The 19,997-nt window shown below is 42.9% G+C and overlaps 2 protein-coding genes across 4 annotated transcripts; both read left to right on the plus strand.

Annotated features, from left to right (window-relative positions):
* The first annotated feature begins 4,543 nt into the window (after positions 1-4,543).
* Positions 4,544-5,017, plus strand: LOC141021841 (uncharacterized). Its single transcript, XM_073497690.1, has one exon. It carries the CDS (start codon positions 4,544-4,546, stop codon positions 5,015-5,017), a length of 474 nt encoding a protein of 157 aa, XP_073353791.1.
* Positions 5,018-13,193: 8,176 nt separating this feature from the next.
* LOC109738297 (uncharacterized) lies at positions 13,194-19,926 on the plus strand. Of its 3 annotated transcripts, XR_012182052.1 has the most exons (12): positions 13,194-13,437; positions 14,230-14,367; positions 14,538-14,723; positions 14,802-14,913; positions 15,042-15,075; positions 16,009-16,043; positions 16,140-16,174; positions 16,258-16,410; positions 16,569-18,384; positions 18,476-18,988; positions 19,356-19,436; positions 19,550-19,926. XR_012182052.1 is itself a non-coding variant. In XM_045227843.2 (11 exons), the coding sequence occupies exons 2-11, from the start codon at positions 14,297-14,299 to the stop codon at positions 19,618-19,620; spliced, it is 3,198 nt and encodes a 1,065-aa protein (XP_045083778.1). In that variant the 5' UTR covers positions 13,194-13,437; positions 14,230-14,296; the 3' UTR covers positions 19,621-19,926. The 3 variants fall into 3 exon arrangements, 2 of the variants coding, with proteins under 2 accessions (XP_045083778.1, XP_045083779.1); XM_045227843.2 differs by having other exon boundaries at positions 16,569-18,988; XM_045227844.2 differs by having other exon boundaries at positions 16,569-18,988; positions 19,553-19,926.
* Positions 19,927-19,997: the final 71 nt, after the last annotated feature.

Genomic DNA, 19,997 nt, shown 5'->3' on the forward strand with positions numbered 1-19,997 from the left:
CGTAAAACTTGCAACAACAAAGTAGAGGACGTCTAACTTGTTTTTGCAGGGCATGTTGTGATGTGATATGGTCAAGACGTGATGATATATAATTTGTTGTATGAGATGATCATGTTTTGTAAAAGTTGTCGGCAATTGGTAGGAGCCTTATAGTTGTCGCTTTATTGTATGAAATGCAATCGCCATGAAATTGCTTTACTTTATCACTAAGCGGTAGCGATAGTCGTAGAAGCAATAGTTGGCGAGACGACAACGATGCTTCGATGGAGATCAAGGTGTCAAGCAGGTGACGATGGTGATCAAGAAGGTGCTTTGGAGATGGAGATCAAAGGCAAAGATGATGATGGCCATATCCTATCACTTATACTGATTGCATGTGATGTTTATCCTTTATGCATCTTATTTTGCTTAGTACGGCGGTACCATTATAAGATGATCCCTTACTAAATTTCAAGGTACAAGTGTTCGCCCTGAGTATGCACCGTTGCGACAGTTCGTCGTGCCGAGACACCACGTGATGATCGGGTGTGATAAGCTCTATGTTCACATACAACGGGTGCAAGCCAGTTTTGCACACGCAGAATACTCAGGTTAAACTTGAGAGCCTGGCATATACAGATATGGCCTCGGAACACTGAGACCGAAAGGTCGAGCGTGAATCATATAGTAGATATGATCAACATAGTGATGTTCGCCATTGAAGGCTACTCCATCTCACGTGATGATCGGACATGGTTTAGTTGATTTGGATCACGTGATCATTTAGATGACTAGAGGGATGTCTATCTAAGTGGGAGTTCTTAAGTAATATGATTAATTGAACTTTAATTTATCATGAACTTAGTCCTGATAGTATTTGCATATCTATGGTGTAGATCAATAGCTTGTGTATAGATCCCATGTCTTATTTTTGATATGTTCCTAGAGAATACTAAGTTGAAAGATGATAGTAGCAATGATGCAGACTAGATCCATGATCTGAGGATTATCCTCATTGCTGCACAGAAGAATTATGTCCTTGATGCACCGCTAGGTGACAGACCTATTGCAGGAGTATATGCAAATGTTATGAACGTTTGGCAAGCTCGATATGATGACTACTTGATAGTTTAGTGCACCATGCTTTACGGCTTAAAACCGGGATTTCAAAACGTTTTGAACGTCATGGAGCATATAAGATGTTCCAAGAGTTGAAATTAGTATTTCAGACGCATGCCCGTGTCGAGAGGTATGAGACCTCTGACAGTACTTTGCCTACAAGATGGAGGAGAATAACTCAACCAGTGAGCATGTGCTCAGATTGTCTGGGTACTACAATCGCTTGAATCAAGTGGGAGTTAATCTTCCAGATAATATTGTGATTGATAGTGTTCTCTAGTCACTATCACCAAGATAATAGAACTTCGTGATGAACTATAATATGCAAGGGATGACGAAACTGATTCCTAAGCTCTTCACGACACTAAAATCGGCGAAGGTAGAAATCAAGAAAAGGCATCAAGTGTTGATGGTTGACAAGACCACTAGTTTCAGGTAAAAGGGCAAAGGGATAGAAAGGGAACTTCAAGAAGAATGCCAAGCAAGTTGCCACTCCCATGAAGAAGCTCAAAGCTGGACCTAAGCCTGAAACTGAGTGCTTCTACTACAAAGGGAATAGTCACTAGAAGCGGAACTACCCCAAATATTTGGCGGATAAGAAGGATGGAAAAGTGAACAAAGGTATATTTGATATACAGATTATTGATGTGTACTTTACTAGTGTTCATAGCAACCCCTGGGTATTTGATACCGGTTCAGTTGCTAAGATTAGTAACTCGAAACGGGAGTTGCAGAATGAACTAAGACTAGTTAAGGGTGAAGTGACGATGTGTGTTGGAAATGGTTCCAAGATTGATATGATCATCATCGCACACTCCCTATACTTTCGGGATTAGTGTTGAAACCTAAATAAATGTTATTTGGTGTTTGCGTTGAGCATGAATATGATTTGATCATGTTTATTGCAACATGGTTATTCATTTAAAGTCAGAGAATAATTGTTTTTCTGTTTAGATGAATAAAACCTTCGATGGTCATACACCCAATGAAAAAGTTTGTTGGATCTCGATTGTAGTGATACACATATTCATAATATTGAAAAGATGCAAAGTTAATAATGATAGTGCACTTATTTGTGGCACTGCCGTTTAGGTCATATCGGTATAAAGCGCATGAAGAAACTCCATGCTGATGGGCTTTTGGAATCACTTGATTACGAATCACTTGGTGCTTGCGAACCATGCCTCATGGGCAAGATGACTAAAACTCCGTTCTCCAGAACAATGGAATGAGCTACTGACTTATTGGAAATAATACATACCGATGTATGTGGTCCAAATAAGTATTGAGGCTCGTGGCGGGTATCGTTATTTTCTTACCTTCACAGATGATTTGAGCAGATATGGTTATATCTACTCAATGAAGCATAAGTCTGAAACATTTGAAAAGTTCAAAGAATTTCAGAGTGAAGTGGAAAATCATCGTAACAAGAAAATAAAGTTTCTACGATCTTATCGTGGAGGTGAATATTTGAGTTACGAGTTTGGTCTTCATTTGAAACAATGTGGAATAGTTTCACAACTCACGCCACCTGGAACACCATAGCATAATGGTGTGTCCGAACATCGTAACCGTACTTTATTGGATATGGTGCGATCTATGATGTCTCTTACCGATTCACCATTATCGTTTTGGGGTTATGCATTAGAGACAACTGCATTCACATTAAATAGGTCACCATCTAAATCCGTTGAGGCAACACCGTATGAAATATGGTTTAGCAAGAAACCTAAGCTGTCGTTTCTTAAAGTTTGGGGCTACGATGCTTATGTGAAAAAGCTTCAACCTGATAAGCTCGAACCCAAGTCGGAAAAATATGTCTTCATAGGATACCTAAAGGAGACTGTTGGGTACACCTTCGTTCACAAATCCGAAGGCAAGATATTCGTTGCTGAGAATGGATCCTTTCTAGAGAAGGAGTTTTTCTCGAAAGAAGTGAGTGGGAGGAAAGTAGAACTTGATGAGGTAATGGTACCTTCTCTCGAATTGGAAAGTAGCTCATCACTGAAATCAGTTCCAGTGATGCCTACACGAATTAGTGAGGAAGTTAACGATGATGATCATGATACTTCAGATCAAGTTACTACCGAACCTCGTAGGTCAACCAGCGTATGATCCGCACTAGAGTGGTACGGTAATCCTGTTCTGGAAGTCATGTTAATAGACCAAGATGAACCTACGAACTATGAGGAAGTGATGATCAGCCCAGATTCCGCAAAATGGCTTGACGCCATAAAATCTGAGATGGGATCCATGTATGAGAACAAAGTATGGATTTTGATTGACTTGCCCGATGATCGGCGAGCCAGTAAGAATAAATGGATCTTCAAGAGGAAGACAGACGCTGACAGTAGTGTTACTATCTACAAAGCTTGAATTGTCGCAAAAATGTTTTTGACAAGTTCAAGGTGTTGACTACGATGAGATTTTCTCACTCGTAGCGATGCTTAAGTCTGTCCGAATCATGTTAGCAATTGCCACATTTGATGAAATCTGGCAAATGGATGTCAAAACTGCATTCCTTAATGGATTTCTTAAAGAAGAGTTGTATATGATACAACAAGAAGGTTTTGTCAATCCTAAAGGTGCTAACAAAATGTGCAACCTCCAGCGATCCATCTATGGACTGGTGCAAGCATCTTGGAGTTGGAATATACGCTTTGATGAGTTGATCAAAGCATATAGATTTATACAGACTTACGGTGAAGCCTGTATTAACAAGAAAGTGAGTGGGAGCACTATAGTTTTCTGATAAATATATGTGAAAGACATATTGTTGATCGGAAATGATGTAGAATTTTCTGGAAAGCATAAAGGAGTGTTTGAAAGGAGTTTTTCAAAGAAAGACCTCGGTAAAGCTGCTTACATATTGAGCATCAAGATCTATAGAGATAGATCAAAACGCTTGATAAGTTTTTTCAATGAGTACATACCTTGACAAGATTTTGAAGTAGTTCAAAATGGAATAGTCAAAGAAGGAGTCCTTGCCTATATTGCAAGGTGTGAAGTTGATTAAAACTCAAAACCCGACCACGACAGAAGATATAGAGAGAGAATGAAAGTCATTCCTTATGCCTCAGCCATAGGTTCTATAAAGTATGCCATGTTGTGTACCAGACCTATTGTATACCCTACCTTGTGTTTGGCAAGGGAGTACAATAGTGGTCTAGGAGTAGATCACTGGACAGTGGTCAGAATTATCCTTAGAGAACTAAGGAAATATTTCTCGGTTATGGAGGTAATAAAGAGTTCGTCGTAAAGAGTTACGTCGATGCAAGCTTTGACATCGATCTGGATGACTCTGAGTCTCGATCTAGATACATATTGAAAGTGGGAGCAATTAGCTAGAGTAGCTCCGTGCCAGGGCGACCCCGTCTCACCGCTGCTCTTCGCCATCGCGATTGACACGCTGAACTCTCTGTTACAGCACGCATCACGCGCCGGCATGCTCCAACGCCTCACCAACCGACACGCCGCGTCAAGCATATCCCTGTTCATCGATGATGTGGTGATCTTCTGCCACCCAACCAGCTCGGAGCTGGCCACGATCCGCGAGCTGCTGCGGGTGTTCGGCGACGCTTCCGGCCTGCGCACCAACTTCTGCAAATGCTCGGCCACCCCCATTCGCTGCGACCTGGAGGTGACCACCGCCATCGATTCCACGATTGGATGCGTTGTCACCGCTTTCCCCATCGTCTACTTGGGCCTCCCCCTGTCCATCCGCAAGACCCCCTCCTCGGCGTTGCTCCCCTTGGTGGACAATCTTGCGAGAAAGCTCGCGACCTGGAAGGCTGTGCTTCTATCTCGCGGTGAGCGGCTTACCCTTGTGCGCCACTTGCTCACCGCCATGCCTATTCACATCCTCATGGCGATCGCTATCTGTCTGGCGATCCTCAAGAAAATTACGCGCATCATCTGAGACTTCTTCTGGCACGGGTGTCGGGACGCCAACTCGGGTTGCTGCCTGGTCGCCTGGCAACGCGTGTGCCGTCCCGTGGATTTCGGCGGCCTTGTCGTGCGGGATCTTCGCCTCACCGGCATTTCGCTACGGTGTCGCTGGCTCAGGCTCAAGGCCACCGACCCATTGCGCTCATGGCACCACCTACAGCTCCCCCGCGATGACGAGGCAGGCTGATTCTTCCGCGCTTCTACCTCATGGCACCTTGGCGATGGTAGGACATGCCATTTCTGGGATGACCACTGGCTCGATGGTCAATCTATCTCTAAGCTCGCCCCCACCCTTACCTCTCTTGTACCGCATCGCCGGCGCCGCCGCACGCTGGTCTATGAAGGGCTTGCCCAAAACGCGTGGATCGGGGACTGATACGTCTCCAACGTATCTATAATTTATGAAGTATTCATGCTATTATATTATCCATCTTGGATGTCTTATGGGCTTTACTATGCACTTTTATATTATTTTTGGGACTAACCTATTGACCCAGAGCCCAGTGCGAGTTCCTGTTTTTTCCCTTGTTTCAGTGTTTCGAAGAAAAGGAATATCAAACGGAGTCGAAATGGAATGAAACCTTCTGGAGAAGTTATTTTTGGAAAGAAAGCAACCCGGGAGACTTGGAGTCCACGTCAAGAAAGAAACAAGGAAGGCACGAGGCAGGGGGGCGCGCCCTCCACCCTCATGGGCCCCTCGTGGCTCCCCTGACGTATTTCTTCCGCCTATATATATCCATATACCCTAAAACCTTCGAGGAACAGAATAGATCGGGAGTTCCGCCGCCGCAAGCCTCTGTAGCCACCAAAAACCAATCGGGACCCTGTTCCGGCACCCTGCCGGAGGGGGGAACCTCACCGGTGGCCATCTTCATCATCCCGGCGCTCTCCATGACGAGGAGGGAGTAGTTCACCCTCGGGGCTGAGGGTATGTACCAGTATCTATGTGTTTGATCTCTCTCTCTCGTGTTCTTGAGGTGATACGATCTTGATGTATCGCGAGCTTTGCTATTATAGTTGGATCTTATGTTGCTTGTCCCCCTCTACTCTCTTGTAATGGATTGATTTTTCCCTTTGAAGTTATTTTATCGGATTGAATCTTTAATGATTTGAGAACACTTGATGTATGTCTTGCCGTGCGTATCTGTGGTGACAATGGGATATCACGTGATTCACTTGATGTATGTTTTGGTGATCAACTTGCGGGTTCCGCCCATGAACCTATGCATAGGGGTTGGCACACGTTTTCGTCTTGATTCTCCGGTATAAACTTTGGGACACTCTTTGAGGTTCTATGTGTTGGTTGAATAGATGAATCTGAGATTGTGTGATGCATATCGTATAATCATACCCACGGATACTTGAGGTGACATTGGAGTATCTAGGTGACATTAGGGTTTTGGTTGATGTGTGTCTTAAGGTGTTATTTTACTACGAACTCTAGGGCTGTTTGTGACACTTATAGGAATAGCCCAATGGATTGATCGGAAAGAATAACTTTGAGGTGGTTTCGTACCCTACCATAATCTCTTCGTTTGTTCTCCGCTATTAGTGACTTTGGAGTGACTCTTTGTTGCATGTTGAGGGATAGTTATATGATCCAATTATGTTATTATTGTTGAGAGAACTTGCACTAGTGAAAGTATGAACCCTAGGCCTTGTTTCAACGCATTGCAATACTGTTTGTGCTCACTCTTATCATTAGTTACCTTGCTGTTTTTACATTTTCAGTTTACAAAAACCTATATCTACCATCCATATTGCACTTGTATCACCATCTCTTCGCCGAACTAGTGCACCTATACAATTTACCATTGTAATGGGTGTGTTGGGGACACAAGAGACTCTTTGTTATTTGGTTGCAGGGTTGTTTGAGAGAGACCATCTTCAACCTACGCCTCCCACGAATTGATAAACCTTAGGTCATCCACTTGAGGGAAATTTGCTGCTGTCCTACAAACCTCTGCACTTGGAGGCCCAACAACGTCTACAAGAAGAAGGTTGCGTAGTAGACATCAAGCTCTTTTCTGGCGTCGTTGCCGGGGAGGTGAGTGCTTGAAGGTATATCTTTAGATCTTGCAATCGAATCTTTTAGTTTCTTGCTTGATCACTAGTTTAGTATATAAAAGAAAACTACAAAAAATGGAATTAAGGGTGCCTCATATGCTTCATCTTTTTAATGTCTTCCGTGAAAATAAGGATTCCGATAATTGTGCTCAATTGCTAGAGGAAGAATGCATTAAAATGCTTGGCATAAAATATGTGAATGATGAGCATGATTGCAATGTTGTTAGTATGAATTCTTTGAATACCCATGATGCTAATGATATGCAAAGCCACAAGCTTGGGGATGCTATGTTTGATGAATATGATATTTTTAGTCCCCCAAGTTTTGATGTGCAAATTTATTATGATGAAAGCATGCCTCCTATCTATGATGATTATTGTGATGACACGTATGCTATAAAGAATAATGATAACCATGAAACTTGTCATCTTGATCTTAATTTTCAATCACATGATAGTTATTTTGTTGAGTTTGCTCCCACTATTATTCACGAGAAGAAATTTGCTTATGTGGAGAGTAATAAAATTTCTATGCTTGTGCATCATGAAAATAATGCTTTATGTGCTGGTTATATTGTTGAATTCATTCATGATGCTACTGAAAATTATTATGAAGGAGGAACATATGCTTGTAGGAATTGCAATAATATCAAGTTTCCCCTCTATGTGTTGAAAATCTTGAAGTTATGCTTGTTTTGCCTTCCTATGCTAGTTGATTATTGTTCTCATAAGTTGTTCGCTCACAAAATCCCTATGCATAGGAAGTGGGTTAGACTTAAATGTGCTAGTCATATTCTTCATGATGCTCTCTTTATGTTTCAGTTCTTATCTTTTTGTGAGCATCATTGAAATCATCATGCCTAGCTAGGGGCGTTAAACGATAGCGCTTGTTGGGAGGCAACCCAATCTTACTTTTGTTCCTTGCTTTTTGCTCCTGTTTAGCAATAAATAATCTATCTAGCATCTGGTTAGATGTGGTTTTATGTTTTAATTAGTGTTTGTGCCAAGTAAGACCTATAGGATCTTCTTAGATGATAATTATTTGATCTTGCTGAAAAAGACAGAAACTTTCTGCTCACGAAAATAATTGTTTAAAATCACCAGAACGTGATAAAATACTGATTCCAATTGCAGCAGATCAATAAACAAATTGTCTAGGTCGTACCTATTTTGGTAGAATTTTTGGAGTTCCAGAAGTTTGCGTTAGTTACAGATTACTACAGACTATTCTGTTTTTGACAGATTCTGTTTTTCGTGTGTTGTTTGCTTATTTTGATGAATCTATGGCTAGTAAAATAGTTTATAAACCATAGAGAAGTTGGAATACCGTAGGTTTAACACCAATATAAATAAAGAATGAGTTCATTACAGTACCTTGAAGTGGTGTTTTCTTTTCTTTCGCTAACGGAGCTCACGAGATTTTCTGTTAAGTTTTGTGTTGTGAAGTTTTCAAGTTTTGGGTAACGATTCGATGGACTATGGAGTAAGGAGTGGTAAGAGCCTAAGATTGGGGATGCCCAAGGCACCCCAAGGTAATATTCAAGGATAACCAAGAGCCTAAGCTTGGGGATGCCCCGGATGGCATCCCCTCTTTCGTCTTCGTTCATCGGTAACTTTACTTGGAGCTATATTTTTATTCACCACATGATATGTGTTTTGCTTGGAGCGTCATTTTATTTTCTTTAACTTTGCTTGATGTTTGAATAAAATACCAAGATCTGAAATTCTTAAACGAGAGAGAGTCTTCACATAGCTACATAATTATTTAACTACTCATTGATCTTCACTTATATCTTTTTGGAGTACTTTGTCATTTACTCGTGTGCTTCACTTATATCCTATGAGTAAATGGTTGAATGATTTGAATGTCATAAATCTGAAATTATATATATTTCATATGCCTTTCCCATGGGGAGTAATGCCTTCACATATAAGAAGTAGAGGTGGTAAATTTATTGAAGGTTAGCAAGCATTGTATTGGTCACTTGAACAATTCATGAAAGAATATTGAAGGAAGAGAGATTTCACATATAAATATACTATCCTGGACATCTTCTATGATTGTGATCCCCATTAATTATTTTCAAACCTGAGCAAATTAGTTGAAGTTGGACAAGGAAGACAACATAATGAGTTATGCTTGGGTATATTTGTATAGAAGTTATATTGTTATGGATCCTCTAACATGTGATGCTTGCTATTTAGAATCCTTTTGCTAGCCAGAATATCTGTACTAAGCGGGAATACTGCTTGTGCATCCAAACTCCTTGAACCAAGTTTCTTCCATGAGTGTCCACCATATCTACCTATATGCGGTATTTACCTGCCGTTCCAAGTAAATTTGCATGTGCCAAACTCTAAACCTTCAAATAATAATCTGTTTTGTATGCCCGAATCACTCATGTAGCGACTAGGGGCTAGCAGTATCTTCCATGCTAGGTGGGTTATTCTCACGATGAGTGGACTCCGCTCATCATTCACGAGAAAATGGCTGGTAACCGGGATGCCCAGTCCCATGATCAAAAGATCGAAATCAAATCAAAAATAATTGCAAACAAAACTCCCCCAGGTTTGATGTTAGTTGGAGGCACCCGTTGTTTCGGGCAAGCCATGGATTGATGATTGTTGGTGGAGGGGGAGTAAAAATCTTTACCTTTCTGTTTGGGAACCGCCTATAATGTATGTAGTATGGAAGATATTGGGAACTCTTGGTCGTTATGTTGACAATGAAAGCATACCTCTCAAAATTATTTTCATCTCTGTTTTTGCTTCGAGCTCTGGCACCTCTGCAAATCCCTGCTTCCCTCTGCGAAGGGCCTATCTTTTACTTTTATGCAAGAGTCAGTAGTATTCCTTCTCATTCCAACCTACTCTTTAGTTGGCAAGCATCATGTGATGGAAGGATCTGAGCATATATGGCCATTCAAATATATTTGATCATGAATTATTATTGTTGACAATTATCTATATGATAAATAAGTTGGGAGGCGAAACATTAAGCCCCTATCTTTCTCTGTGTTCGATGGATGCTATTTGTTCTAAAAATATGCTTTGAGTGGTAGCAATCATGGAAGACTAAATGATAGTTGAGTATGTGAAGTTTGCTGAATCAAAGCTCTGACATAGACTCTTCCTGAAAATAAGATGAATTGCAATTGTTTGATGACTGAGAACTGTTTGTTAATTTTCAAGAAAGTTTATGATTTATACTTTAACATGTGAATAATTTGTTACTTGATCATGCAAAGTTTTATGATATGAGCTACTCTTATGACATATAATGATGCTAGAAAAGGTGATTGAAATTATCATTGATCAAACTTATGCACCTGCTAGCATTCACACTTCATAAAATTCTTTCTTTTATCATTTACCTACTCGAGGACGAGCAGGAATTAAGCTTGGGGATGCTGATACGTCTCCAACGTATCTATAATTTATGAAGTATTCATGCTATTATATTATCCATCTTGGATGTTTTATGGGCTTTACTATGCACTTTTATATTATTTTTGGGACTAACCTATTGACCCAGAGCCCAGTGCCAGTTCTTGTTTTTTCCCTTGTTTCGGTGTTTCGAAGAAAAGGAATATCAAACGTAGTCGAAACAGAATGAAACCTTCTGGAGAAGTTATTTTTGGAAAGAAATCAACCCGGGAGACTTGGAGTCCACGTCAAGAAAGCAACGAGGAAGGCACGAGGCAGGGGGCGCGCCCACCCCCCTGGGCGCGCCCTCCACCCTCATGGGCCCCTCGTGGCTCCCCTGACGTATTTCTTCCGCCTATATATATCCATATACCCTAAAACCATCGGGGAACAGAATAGATCGGGAGTTCCGCCGCCGCAAGTCTCTGTAGCCACCAAAAACCAATCGGGACCCTGTTTCGGCACCCTGCCGGAGGGGGAACCCTCACCGGTGGCCATCTTCATCATCCCGGCGCTCTCGATGACGAGGAGGGAGTAGTTCACCCTCGGGGCTGAGGGTATGTACCAGTAGCTATGTATTTGATATCTCTCTCTCGTGTTCTTGAGGTGATACGATCTTGATGTATCGCGAGCTTTGCTATTATAGTTGGATCTTATGTTGCTTCTCCCCCTCTATTCTCTTGTAATGGATTGAGTTTTCCCTTTGAAGTTATCTTATCGGATTGAGTCTTTAATGATTTGAGAACACTTGATGTATGTCTTGTTGTGCATATCTGTGGTGACAATGGGATATCACGTGATTCACTTGATGTATGTTTTGGTGATCAACTTGCGGGTTCCGTCCATGAACCTATGCATGGGGGTTGGCACACGTTTTCGTCTTGATTCTCCGGTAGAAACTTTGGGACACTCTTTGAGGTTCTATGTGTTGGTTGAATAGATGAATCTGAGTTTGTGTGATGCATATTGTATAATCATACCCACGGATACTTGAGGTGACATTGGAGTATCTATGTGACATTAGGGTTTTGGTTGATGTGTGTCTTAAGGTGTTATTTTACTACGAACTCTAGGGCTGTTTGTGACACTTATAGGAATAACCCAATGAATTGATCAGAAAGAATAACTTTGAGGTGGTTTCGTACCCTACCATAATCTCTTCGTTTGTTCTCCGCTATTAGTGACTTTGGAGTGACTCTTTGTTGCATGTTGAGGGATAGTTATATGATCCAATTATGTTATTATTGTTGAGAGAACTTGCACTAGTGAAAGTATGAACCCTAGGCCTTGTTTCAACGCATTGCAATACCGTTTGTGCTCACTCTTATCATTAGTTACCTTACTGTTTTTACATTTCAGTTTACGAAAACCTATATCTACCATCCATATTGCATTTGTATCACCATCTCTTCGCCGAACTAGTGCACCTATACAATTTACCATTGTATTGGGTGTGTCGGGGACACAAGAGACTCTTTGTTATTTGGTTGCAGGGTTGTTTGAGAGAGACCATCTTCAACCTACGTCTCCCACGGATTGATAAATCTTAGGTCATCCAATTGAGGAAAATTTGCTACTGTCCTACAAACCTCTGCACTTGGAGGCCCAACAACGTCTACAAGAAGAAGGTTGCGTAGTAGACATCAGGGACATCCACGGCACTCTTGGGCCCCTGGCGGTCGTCGAGTATGTCAACTTGTGGCGCAAGCTGCAGCTAGTCACCCTCTCCAACGAGCCCGACCGCCTCTCCTGGAGATGGGCGACTAATGGAGTCTATTCTGCCAGCTCATGCTACCGTGCGTTGTTCCACGGCTCCACCTCGCCACCATGCTGGAAACTTCTTTGGAAGAGCTGGGGCCCTCTTAACGACAAAGTATTCCTCGGGCTCGCCTACCTCGACCGATGCTGGACCGCCGAGCGGCGAGTGCGCCGTGTCCTTTCCAACGATCCCGCTTGCATTCTTTGCGACCAAGAGGCGGAGTCAATTGATCACCTTCTCGCCGGCTGCGTATTCTCTCGCATCACCTGACACGAGATACTCTCTTGGTGTCGCCTAGGCGCCCCCCCCCCCCCCCGCTTGATGACGCCACGAGCTTCTTTGCCTGGTGGTCCGCGACTGCCGAGGCCTCCCCTGGCTCATTGAGGAAGGGCCTCAACTCCATCATTGCACTGACCGCCTGGGCCATTTGAAAGCATCGCAGCGCGGCTATCTTCGACGGCTTACGCCCCTCCACTAAAGACCTGATCAAGAGCATCAAGGTCGATGCCCGCCTATGGGCCAAGGCGGGCGTCACCGGACTAGCTAGCATTTTACCTGTAGCCTGAGTTACTAGTTCTGAGGCTGAGCACCCTCCTCCTCTGCTCACCGCTGCACCCTCCCAGACACCGGCTAGCGTACGTCTGTGAGGCTGCACCCTGTAATTCTTTATATCAGCTACTTCTTCTCCTCTGCTATCAATGAAATGATACGCTGCTAAGCGTATTCACAAAAAGAAAACAATGAGCGCGCACAAAAGCGGAGTACGTTTCCTACCTATAATTCCCCCGGAGGGCGTTATGGTAAATTCTCCCGACGCCTCCCACCGACCGACGGCCTCCTTTTCAAACCGCAAGCGCACTCCACGGGTACACAAAACACCAGGCCAGTGGCGGAACAGTAAATAAGTGCAATACCCAGTGTCAGTTCCTCAACTCGCCCTCGGTCATTTAAACCCCGCATTCCGCAGTTGTGCCTTTTCCTGGCGTCCATTCCCCCACTCGCTGCTGCAACTGCAACTGCCCCAGCGAAAAAAGGAGTGAGTCACGGAACAAAAATTCTCCGTCGGTTCCGAGCGCTCGATCCAGTCGGCGCGGCGCCGGATCGAATGCGGGAGGCGGAGGCCGCCGCCGCTCGATCTGGTGAGGCATTCGTCTGCTCTGCCTTCTTTTTCTCGGATGTTTTTGGTGCGGTCTCCTCGGACCTGGGTGGGGGTGGCTTGCTTGAGCTCGAAGCGTGAGGCAGTGGGTCGGTGAGCGGGCGTCGTCGCCTCCGGAATCTGGATCCGCCTTCTTCCGCTCTGTTTTTTTCGCGAGCCGTAGGAGCCAGGAATCAGTGGAGTTGGCCTGCCTGGATCTCTAGGGCTTTTGGATTTTTGTCTGCGAGGGATTTGGGGTTTTGGATCCGGGAGCCCCCCCGGGCTCCAAACTTTCGATCGCTTAGAAACCCTCCATTTCGGGTTCAATGCGTCCAGTGCTTAGTTTGGCAGCTCAGATGAAGGATCTGTACTGATGGTACTAGAATTTTGTCTTTTGGGTTTGAATTGTATCTGCTTTTCTGCTTCTCTGATCTATGAATCTGATTGCGTTAACTAAGGAAATTGAGGCATACTACGCTCGTAGCACATGCTATTTTATTGCTCTATATAAGCCTATAAGTTTGTCTGTGCTGTGGGAACATAATCGAGCGGAATGAATGACTTAGGTGTGGAGTTGGTTTGGTGATACATGCACAATCAGTTTGCTCTATGCTTGGTTGGTACCCTCATGCTGAAAAGTAACCTGCATATTTGGGCATGGAACATTTAATCACTTATTATTATAGATGTTGACATATTAGCGTTTGTGACCTTGGCAGTAGCATTGTCTCTCTTCTTTGTTATCTGATTCCTTTTGCAAGGTTGGTGACGTTTCTGCTGATATCCCCGTTGTCAGGTATTTGAAGTAGACAAGGAGCTGATACGATCTATAGAGGATTGCTGCGCTTGTAGTTGTGGGCAAAATGGAGGGGAGAGTTGCTGGCGACGTGGAGCTTGATTCTGCAGTGTTCCAAGTGTCATTGACCAAGAACAGGTGACACACTCGTTCACCGTGAATTGAGCTTACGAAGTGTGCTTCAGATTTTCGTTGCTGCATTTGGCTGAAAACTGTTTCATGGATATGTCATATTGAGTCTTTTATGATTCACAATCTCTGATATAAATTCTGACCCGCCCAGTATGGTGAAACCTTTCCTTCATCAGGTATGAGGCAATTGCTTGTAATGGAGAGAGTGCTGAATCAGTGGCATCTGGTCCTTTCGACCAACTAGTCCTGCACTTGGAAGATGCCAAAAATTTCCAATCACGTTCATCAAGTGGCTCTTTTAAGCTGTTACTGGCTGGGGATGCAAAAGGCTCTACCTGGTTCACAAAATCCACCTTAGAGAGGTCTTTCACCTTGACCTTTTTCTAGTTACTTGTGTTTTTTACAGTTGTAATCGTAACTAAATTGAACATCCCTACCAGATTCCTACATATCATAAATTCGCCTGATGCATCCAAAACGGCGAATGGGATTTTACAGGAAATGTCTCAGCTGGAGGAAACTAGAAAGTTTCATGATTATCTACAGTCCAAGGTATCATAATTTTGTCCCAAAAGAAGTAAAACAAATTTTCTGTGCTAAGTTTGCTTGCACATTTAAGTTCAGTTCTTATCTAGAGAAACAGCAGACGCCGTAAATAACAAAATCCATTTTTTATGCAGGAACAACAAAATCTTATGGGTGGTGCTTTGACAGGTACATTCAAAGAAAGTTTTGCTTCTTCCATTGTTCTTTGTACACGAAAGCCATCACAACCTTTCAGCGTGTATGGCTGTATGCAATATGGCTTTTGTCTCCTTTTTATGAAGCCTATCTAATCAAACTTTGGATTCACTTTACCATTTTAGTGCTATGAGTGGTGGACTTAATAACAGTTTAGTTCTACTCTTAGAGCCTGTTACTCATTCCCTGGTTGAAATCACATTTTTTATCGAGCCTAACACTCAAATAGTTGATGAATCGCAGTACTTCGTTGGTGACTTTAGTTAGTTCCTTGACTATTTAGTTGGTGACTTTATTGTACCATTGTGTTTTGATATCTTTAAGACTTTGTTGGTGCATTGAGGCCATTGGCATATTTTCCTTGGTCCATCCTTTTTGTTTGCTTGTGTCCATAGATAACCAATCCTACTATCGTACCCATGATTCTTTGCCTATCACTAGAAGAAATTAGCTGCCTGCTGCAAATTCTAGAAATAATCTATCTGTCAAAGACGTGAAAACATAAAAAAAAATTGCTGTCTTGCACAAAATGGCAAAGCCTCACACGTGATTTATATAGGCAAATGCATTTTGGCAGACACTATTTGCTCTAATTGGATAAGTTCAACCCTTCTTTTGACTTAAAAAAATCCGAACCTGAGGCATTTGGTCTGACATAAAATGTTTTGATGTTCTAAAATATTATCTTTGGGTTTGTTGAAAATTTCCACACTTCACATTTCTGCATGCGCGCCAATGCAAATGAAAGCACTCTATTAAAAAAATTGAGCACTAAAACCTATAGTAACTGTTTTTAGTTTTGACTTATAAGCAATTTCTATGGATGGCAAGGGATTTCTTTACAGATGTCTTATTCTGGCTTATGTTGGTAGAGTGCTCAGTTTATGATGATATTCTAATTTGCAGGTGGTCTCTCCAGCACCACTGGCAAACCACAGCAGGTAATTTCCATTTGTGCAAAACTTCTGATGGCTTTATGTTTTTGTGCATTTTTATGTTTTGTTTGCTCACATTTTAGTTCTCAAAATTACTTTCAGGGAAATATTGGCCCAAATTCCTCAGTGGCTACAAAGTAAAGCTTTTTTTTTTTCCTTTTTCTATCACTCTATTTTTTTCCATCTATTAGTTGACATTTTCTATAACTAAATGTTGAAGGAATGAGTTACTTCGAGCACTGGATTTGAGGCTATCAGCACTGAAAGAAGAAATCTTGGTATTATTGAGTCGAGCAGTTGGCTCTAAGTTGTTGAATAAAGAAGTATCAGATTTGTCTGGTTTTGTTCAGCATTTTGGGACATCAGAGTTTAGGTATGCCGCAAAAATCACTACAAACTTATCCCCCCCCCCCCCCCCCCCCCCCACACACACACACGCACACAATCAGATCATTTCTACAAGATCATTCCATTGTACTTTTTTTGTGTGATACAAGAAGCTAATTATCTTCATTTCTCGTTTTGCTTTAGTTGGTTGATGAGGTGCCTACTGTTGATCCGGGATTGCCAGCCCTCAGAGCTCCCCCCACACCAAGCTTCTACTGCTGAGAGAAAGGATGATGCACTTGAAACTCGTGATATCAGTTCGCAAGCCAATATCCAAAGGCATATTACCAGTAATGTTTCCCCAGCAAAGCTTGCACAAGTTGAACGTAAAATGTCAATGGAAAGCGACGATTCCTCTGAGTCCACCGATGAAGATGAAGCTGTTGTTGAAAGAAGCCGCCCCCTTATGAGATCTGCTTCTCCTAGGAGGTCTGCTTCTCCAATGCGAAGGGTTCAAATTGGGAGATCAGGATCTCGTAGGTCAACGCCAATTGCCATCAAGAGCCTAAGTTACTTCCCTCCTAGCCAGAGAGTTGCTTTGGATAAAGATGATGAAAGCAGCTGCAATGGTGAAACAGACCAGCCTCCAAGGAGATCCGACAATAATGTAAGGAGAATGAGCGTGCAAGATGCGATTAGCCTTTTCGAGAAGAAGCAGAAGGGTGAGAATCTGGATTCTGAAAGTAAGAAAGCCGGCTTGGTCGCTACCAAATCTGTACTGCGTCGGTGGAGTTCAGGAATGGGTGACTCTTTGAACAGCAATACATCGGAAGAAAAAACCTCAGATTCTACATCTCAAAGCAAATCTAACAATATGGCTTCTGATGCAGAGAAGAATGAAGCTGAATTACAGGCTGAGACAGATGCAGCGCCAAACAGTGTAGTTGCACCTGAGGCAGGAAGTTACGATGCTGATGGCCATGGCATCACAGTGTCGGAAATGGAAAATGTGGTCTCATCCCACACTAACATTTCTGCTGAACAAACACATTCTGGGCAGGAGTCAAACAGTGATAGGGCAGTGGCCTCTGCTGAGTGGAATCGCCAGAAGGAAGCCGAACTTAATCAGATGTTAATGAAAATGATGGAGGTCATGCCTGGGAAGTTTGCAGGCGCCAATGTAACTGCTACCGGGCTCATTTCTGCAAGTGAGAAGAAAGGTGGACTTCAAAGAGAGAAGCGAGACACAAAGGTTCGAACAGAGAAAAGTGTAAAGCGACCAGCAAAGGAGACGAGCACCAAGCTCTTGAAGGAATCCGTTGGGCAGAACAGAGCAGCAGTTACCCCCAAGACTAGCATCACAACAGAGAAGCGTAATTCACCTATTCCACAAAGGGCAAGGAGAAATTCATCACCTCCAGTCTTGCCAAAGGAAGTGATCTCAAAGACACCAGCAAAAAAAAGTTCCCCCAAACCATCACCTGCACCAGCTACCCGTAGTTCATGGTCAGGATCTTTGACTAAAGCAACTAGTAGTACTGCACAGAAAACTAAAAACTCTCCTGGAGCAGTTTCAACATCGACACCAACTAGCCGGAGAAGGACCGCGACAGCATCCTTGGCACCTCAGCCGATTTCAAAGGTGGAAAAACCCCTTCAAGCAGTGAAGAACAAGAAGGAACCTGTGACTGCGACAAAGACAGCCATTAAGGGGCAGGAAGATGAGAAGACAAGGACAGCAACAAAGCCAAGCAGAGTGGCTAAAAGTTCACCTGCATCAGAAGAAAAATCAAGTGCAATGACAAAGTCAGGCATGTATAACAAGGTCCCAAAGAAAAGCAGTGTTGTACCAGTAGAATCCAAACCCATGAAGAAAGCCACTGGGATTAGTCAAAGTGTTGGTTCTGGTGCTGTTAAGAGTAAAGTGCCGCAGCTTGGTGATTCTTCAAAGGGCTGTGGAATTGTTACCCGTGCGGAAGATAAGGAGCAATCTCCTGTGACAACCGAGCCAACTACCAAGGTACCAGAGGCTGATCTTGCTCAACCAGCACATGATGTTGATGAAAATTTAGAAATTTCGATCGATAATGACTTACATGTTGAAAAAACAGAAAACCCGGGCTCGAGTTTAAGCGCAGCCGAAATGGGCCCCAGTGACCAGGTTGAGCCCTCTGTCGTTGAGGTCAAACCTCTTGACGAGGACATGGACATCTCATCAGCTGCCTGGGTTGAAGTGGATCATCAAGAAGTTACTGATGTGGGTGAAAGCGTGACAGGCGAGGATGTCACCTCGCCAGCAATTGAACCGTTACCGTCTTCAAGCCCAAGAATCCGTCATTCGTTGTCACAAATGTTGCAAGCAGATAGCAACGAACCAGAAATAATAGAGTGGGGAAATGCTGAAAACCCACCCGCAATAGTTTTTCATAAAGATTCTCCAAAAGGATTCAAGAGACTTCTTAAATTTGCTCGGAAAAACAAAGGAGACAACAACACTAATGGTTTGGCAAGCCCATCGGTGATTTCTGATGGAGAGGATGAACAAGAAGAATCCGGTGCTAGTGATGGTGTAAATTCCAGCAGGAGAACTTTTGATGGTTCCAAGACTAATAGCATCTTATCAGGTACTTCTCCAGCCATAATTCAGCGTGAGCTTCTCATCCTACATACTGTAGTTTTCAAGCAGAAAGCATCTCATACTTTAGTGCTTGAGCCTCTCAGTCTTTTACATCTAAAGTTCCTTCCAGAATGGTCATACACAGCACGCCGCAACGTAACATCGACAATATGATAGCGCAAAGCGAATCTACATAAACATAGCAGTTCTGTGTTTCCGTGAAATACACGTAGACACTAGAGTACCCGCTGTCAGAAACAACTTGTCCCTGGATATTTGTTGTGTTCAGTGTTCACGAAATGGAGTAGTTATTCATTTTCCTATGAATGAAATTGCAGGTCTACCTTGTCGAATCTAAACCTCTTATTTTTCAGCTCAATCAACGACCAGCAGCTTCAATGCCACAAGCTCGGATAGGCTACGGGACAGGCCTGGAGCTGCACCGTCAACTAAAGGCTAGTTCCTTTTACCCCCCAAAATTAAAAATTATGGTCACTTGTATCTACTAGAGTTGAGTAGACGTGAAAGCACCCCTAATACATTTGTTTGTGCCTCTTTGTACTTGCAGCAGCATCAAGGTCATTCTTCTCCCTCTCAAACTTCCGGAGCAGCAAAACCAACGAGTCAAAGCTTCGATAGATAGCATGCGTTGTTATCCGTTAGATGTAAAAAATGGTTTGAGGTGACTGATTGTTGAGAACGGAGCCAGGTTGTTTGTGTCCGGTTCTGCTTTCCTGCTGTTCGATATTAGCTTCTCCTTAGCGGTCCGCATATCGTTACTTTGCTCATGTCTTGCTGTACATCTTTTAAGTATTTTTTTGAGTTGTTTTAGATGACCGGTATGTTATCTTACTGGTACTATTTTTCTTTTTTGCGGGTGATCTTGGCTGATAACTGCCGCAAAAGAAAAAGACAGATTTAACTGCATATCCAGCTAGTTCGTTATATCAGGCAGCTTGACTAGTACTGATTGATGATCTAATGTTGGTGTCGCGAACATGTGAGATTTGAAGCTA

This window comes from Aegilops tauschii, chromosome 4 (genome assembly GCF_002575655.3).
Source record: "Aegilops tauschii subsp. strangulata cultivar AL8/78 chromosome 4, Aet v6.0, whole genome shotgun sequence".
Classification (NCBI taxonomy): domain Eukaryota; kingdom Viridiplantae; phylum Streptophyta; class Magnoliopsida; order Poales; family Poaceae; genus Aegilops; species Aegilops tauschii.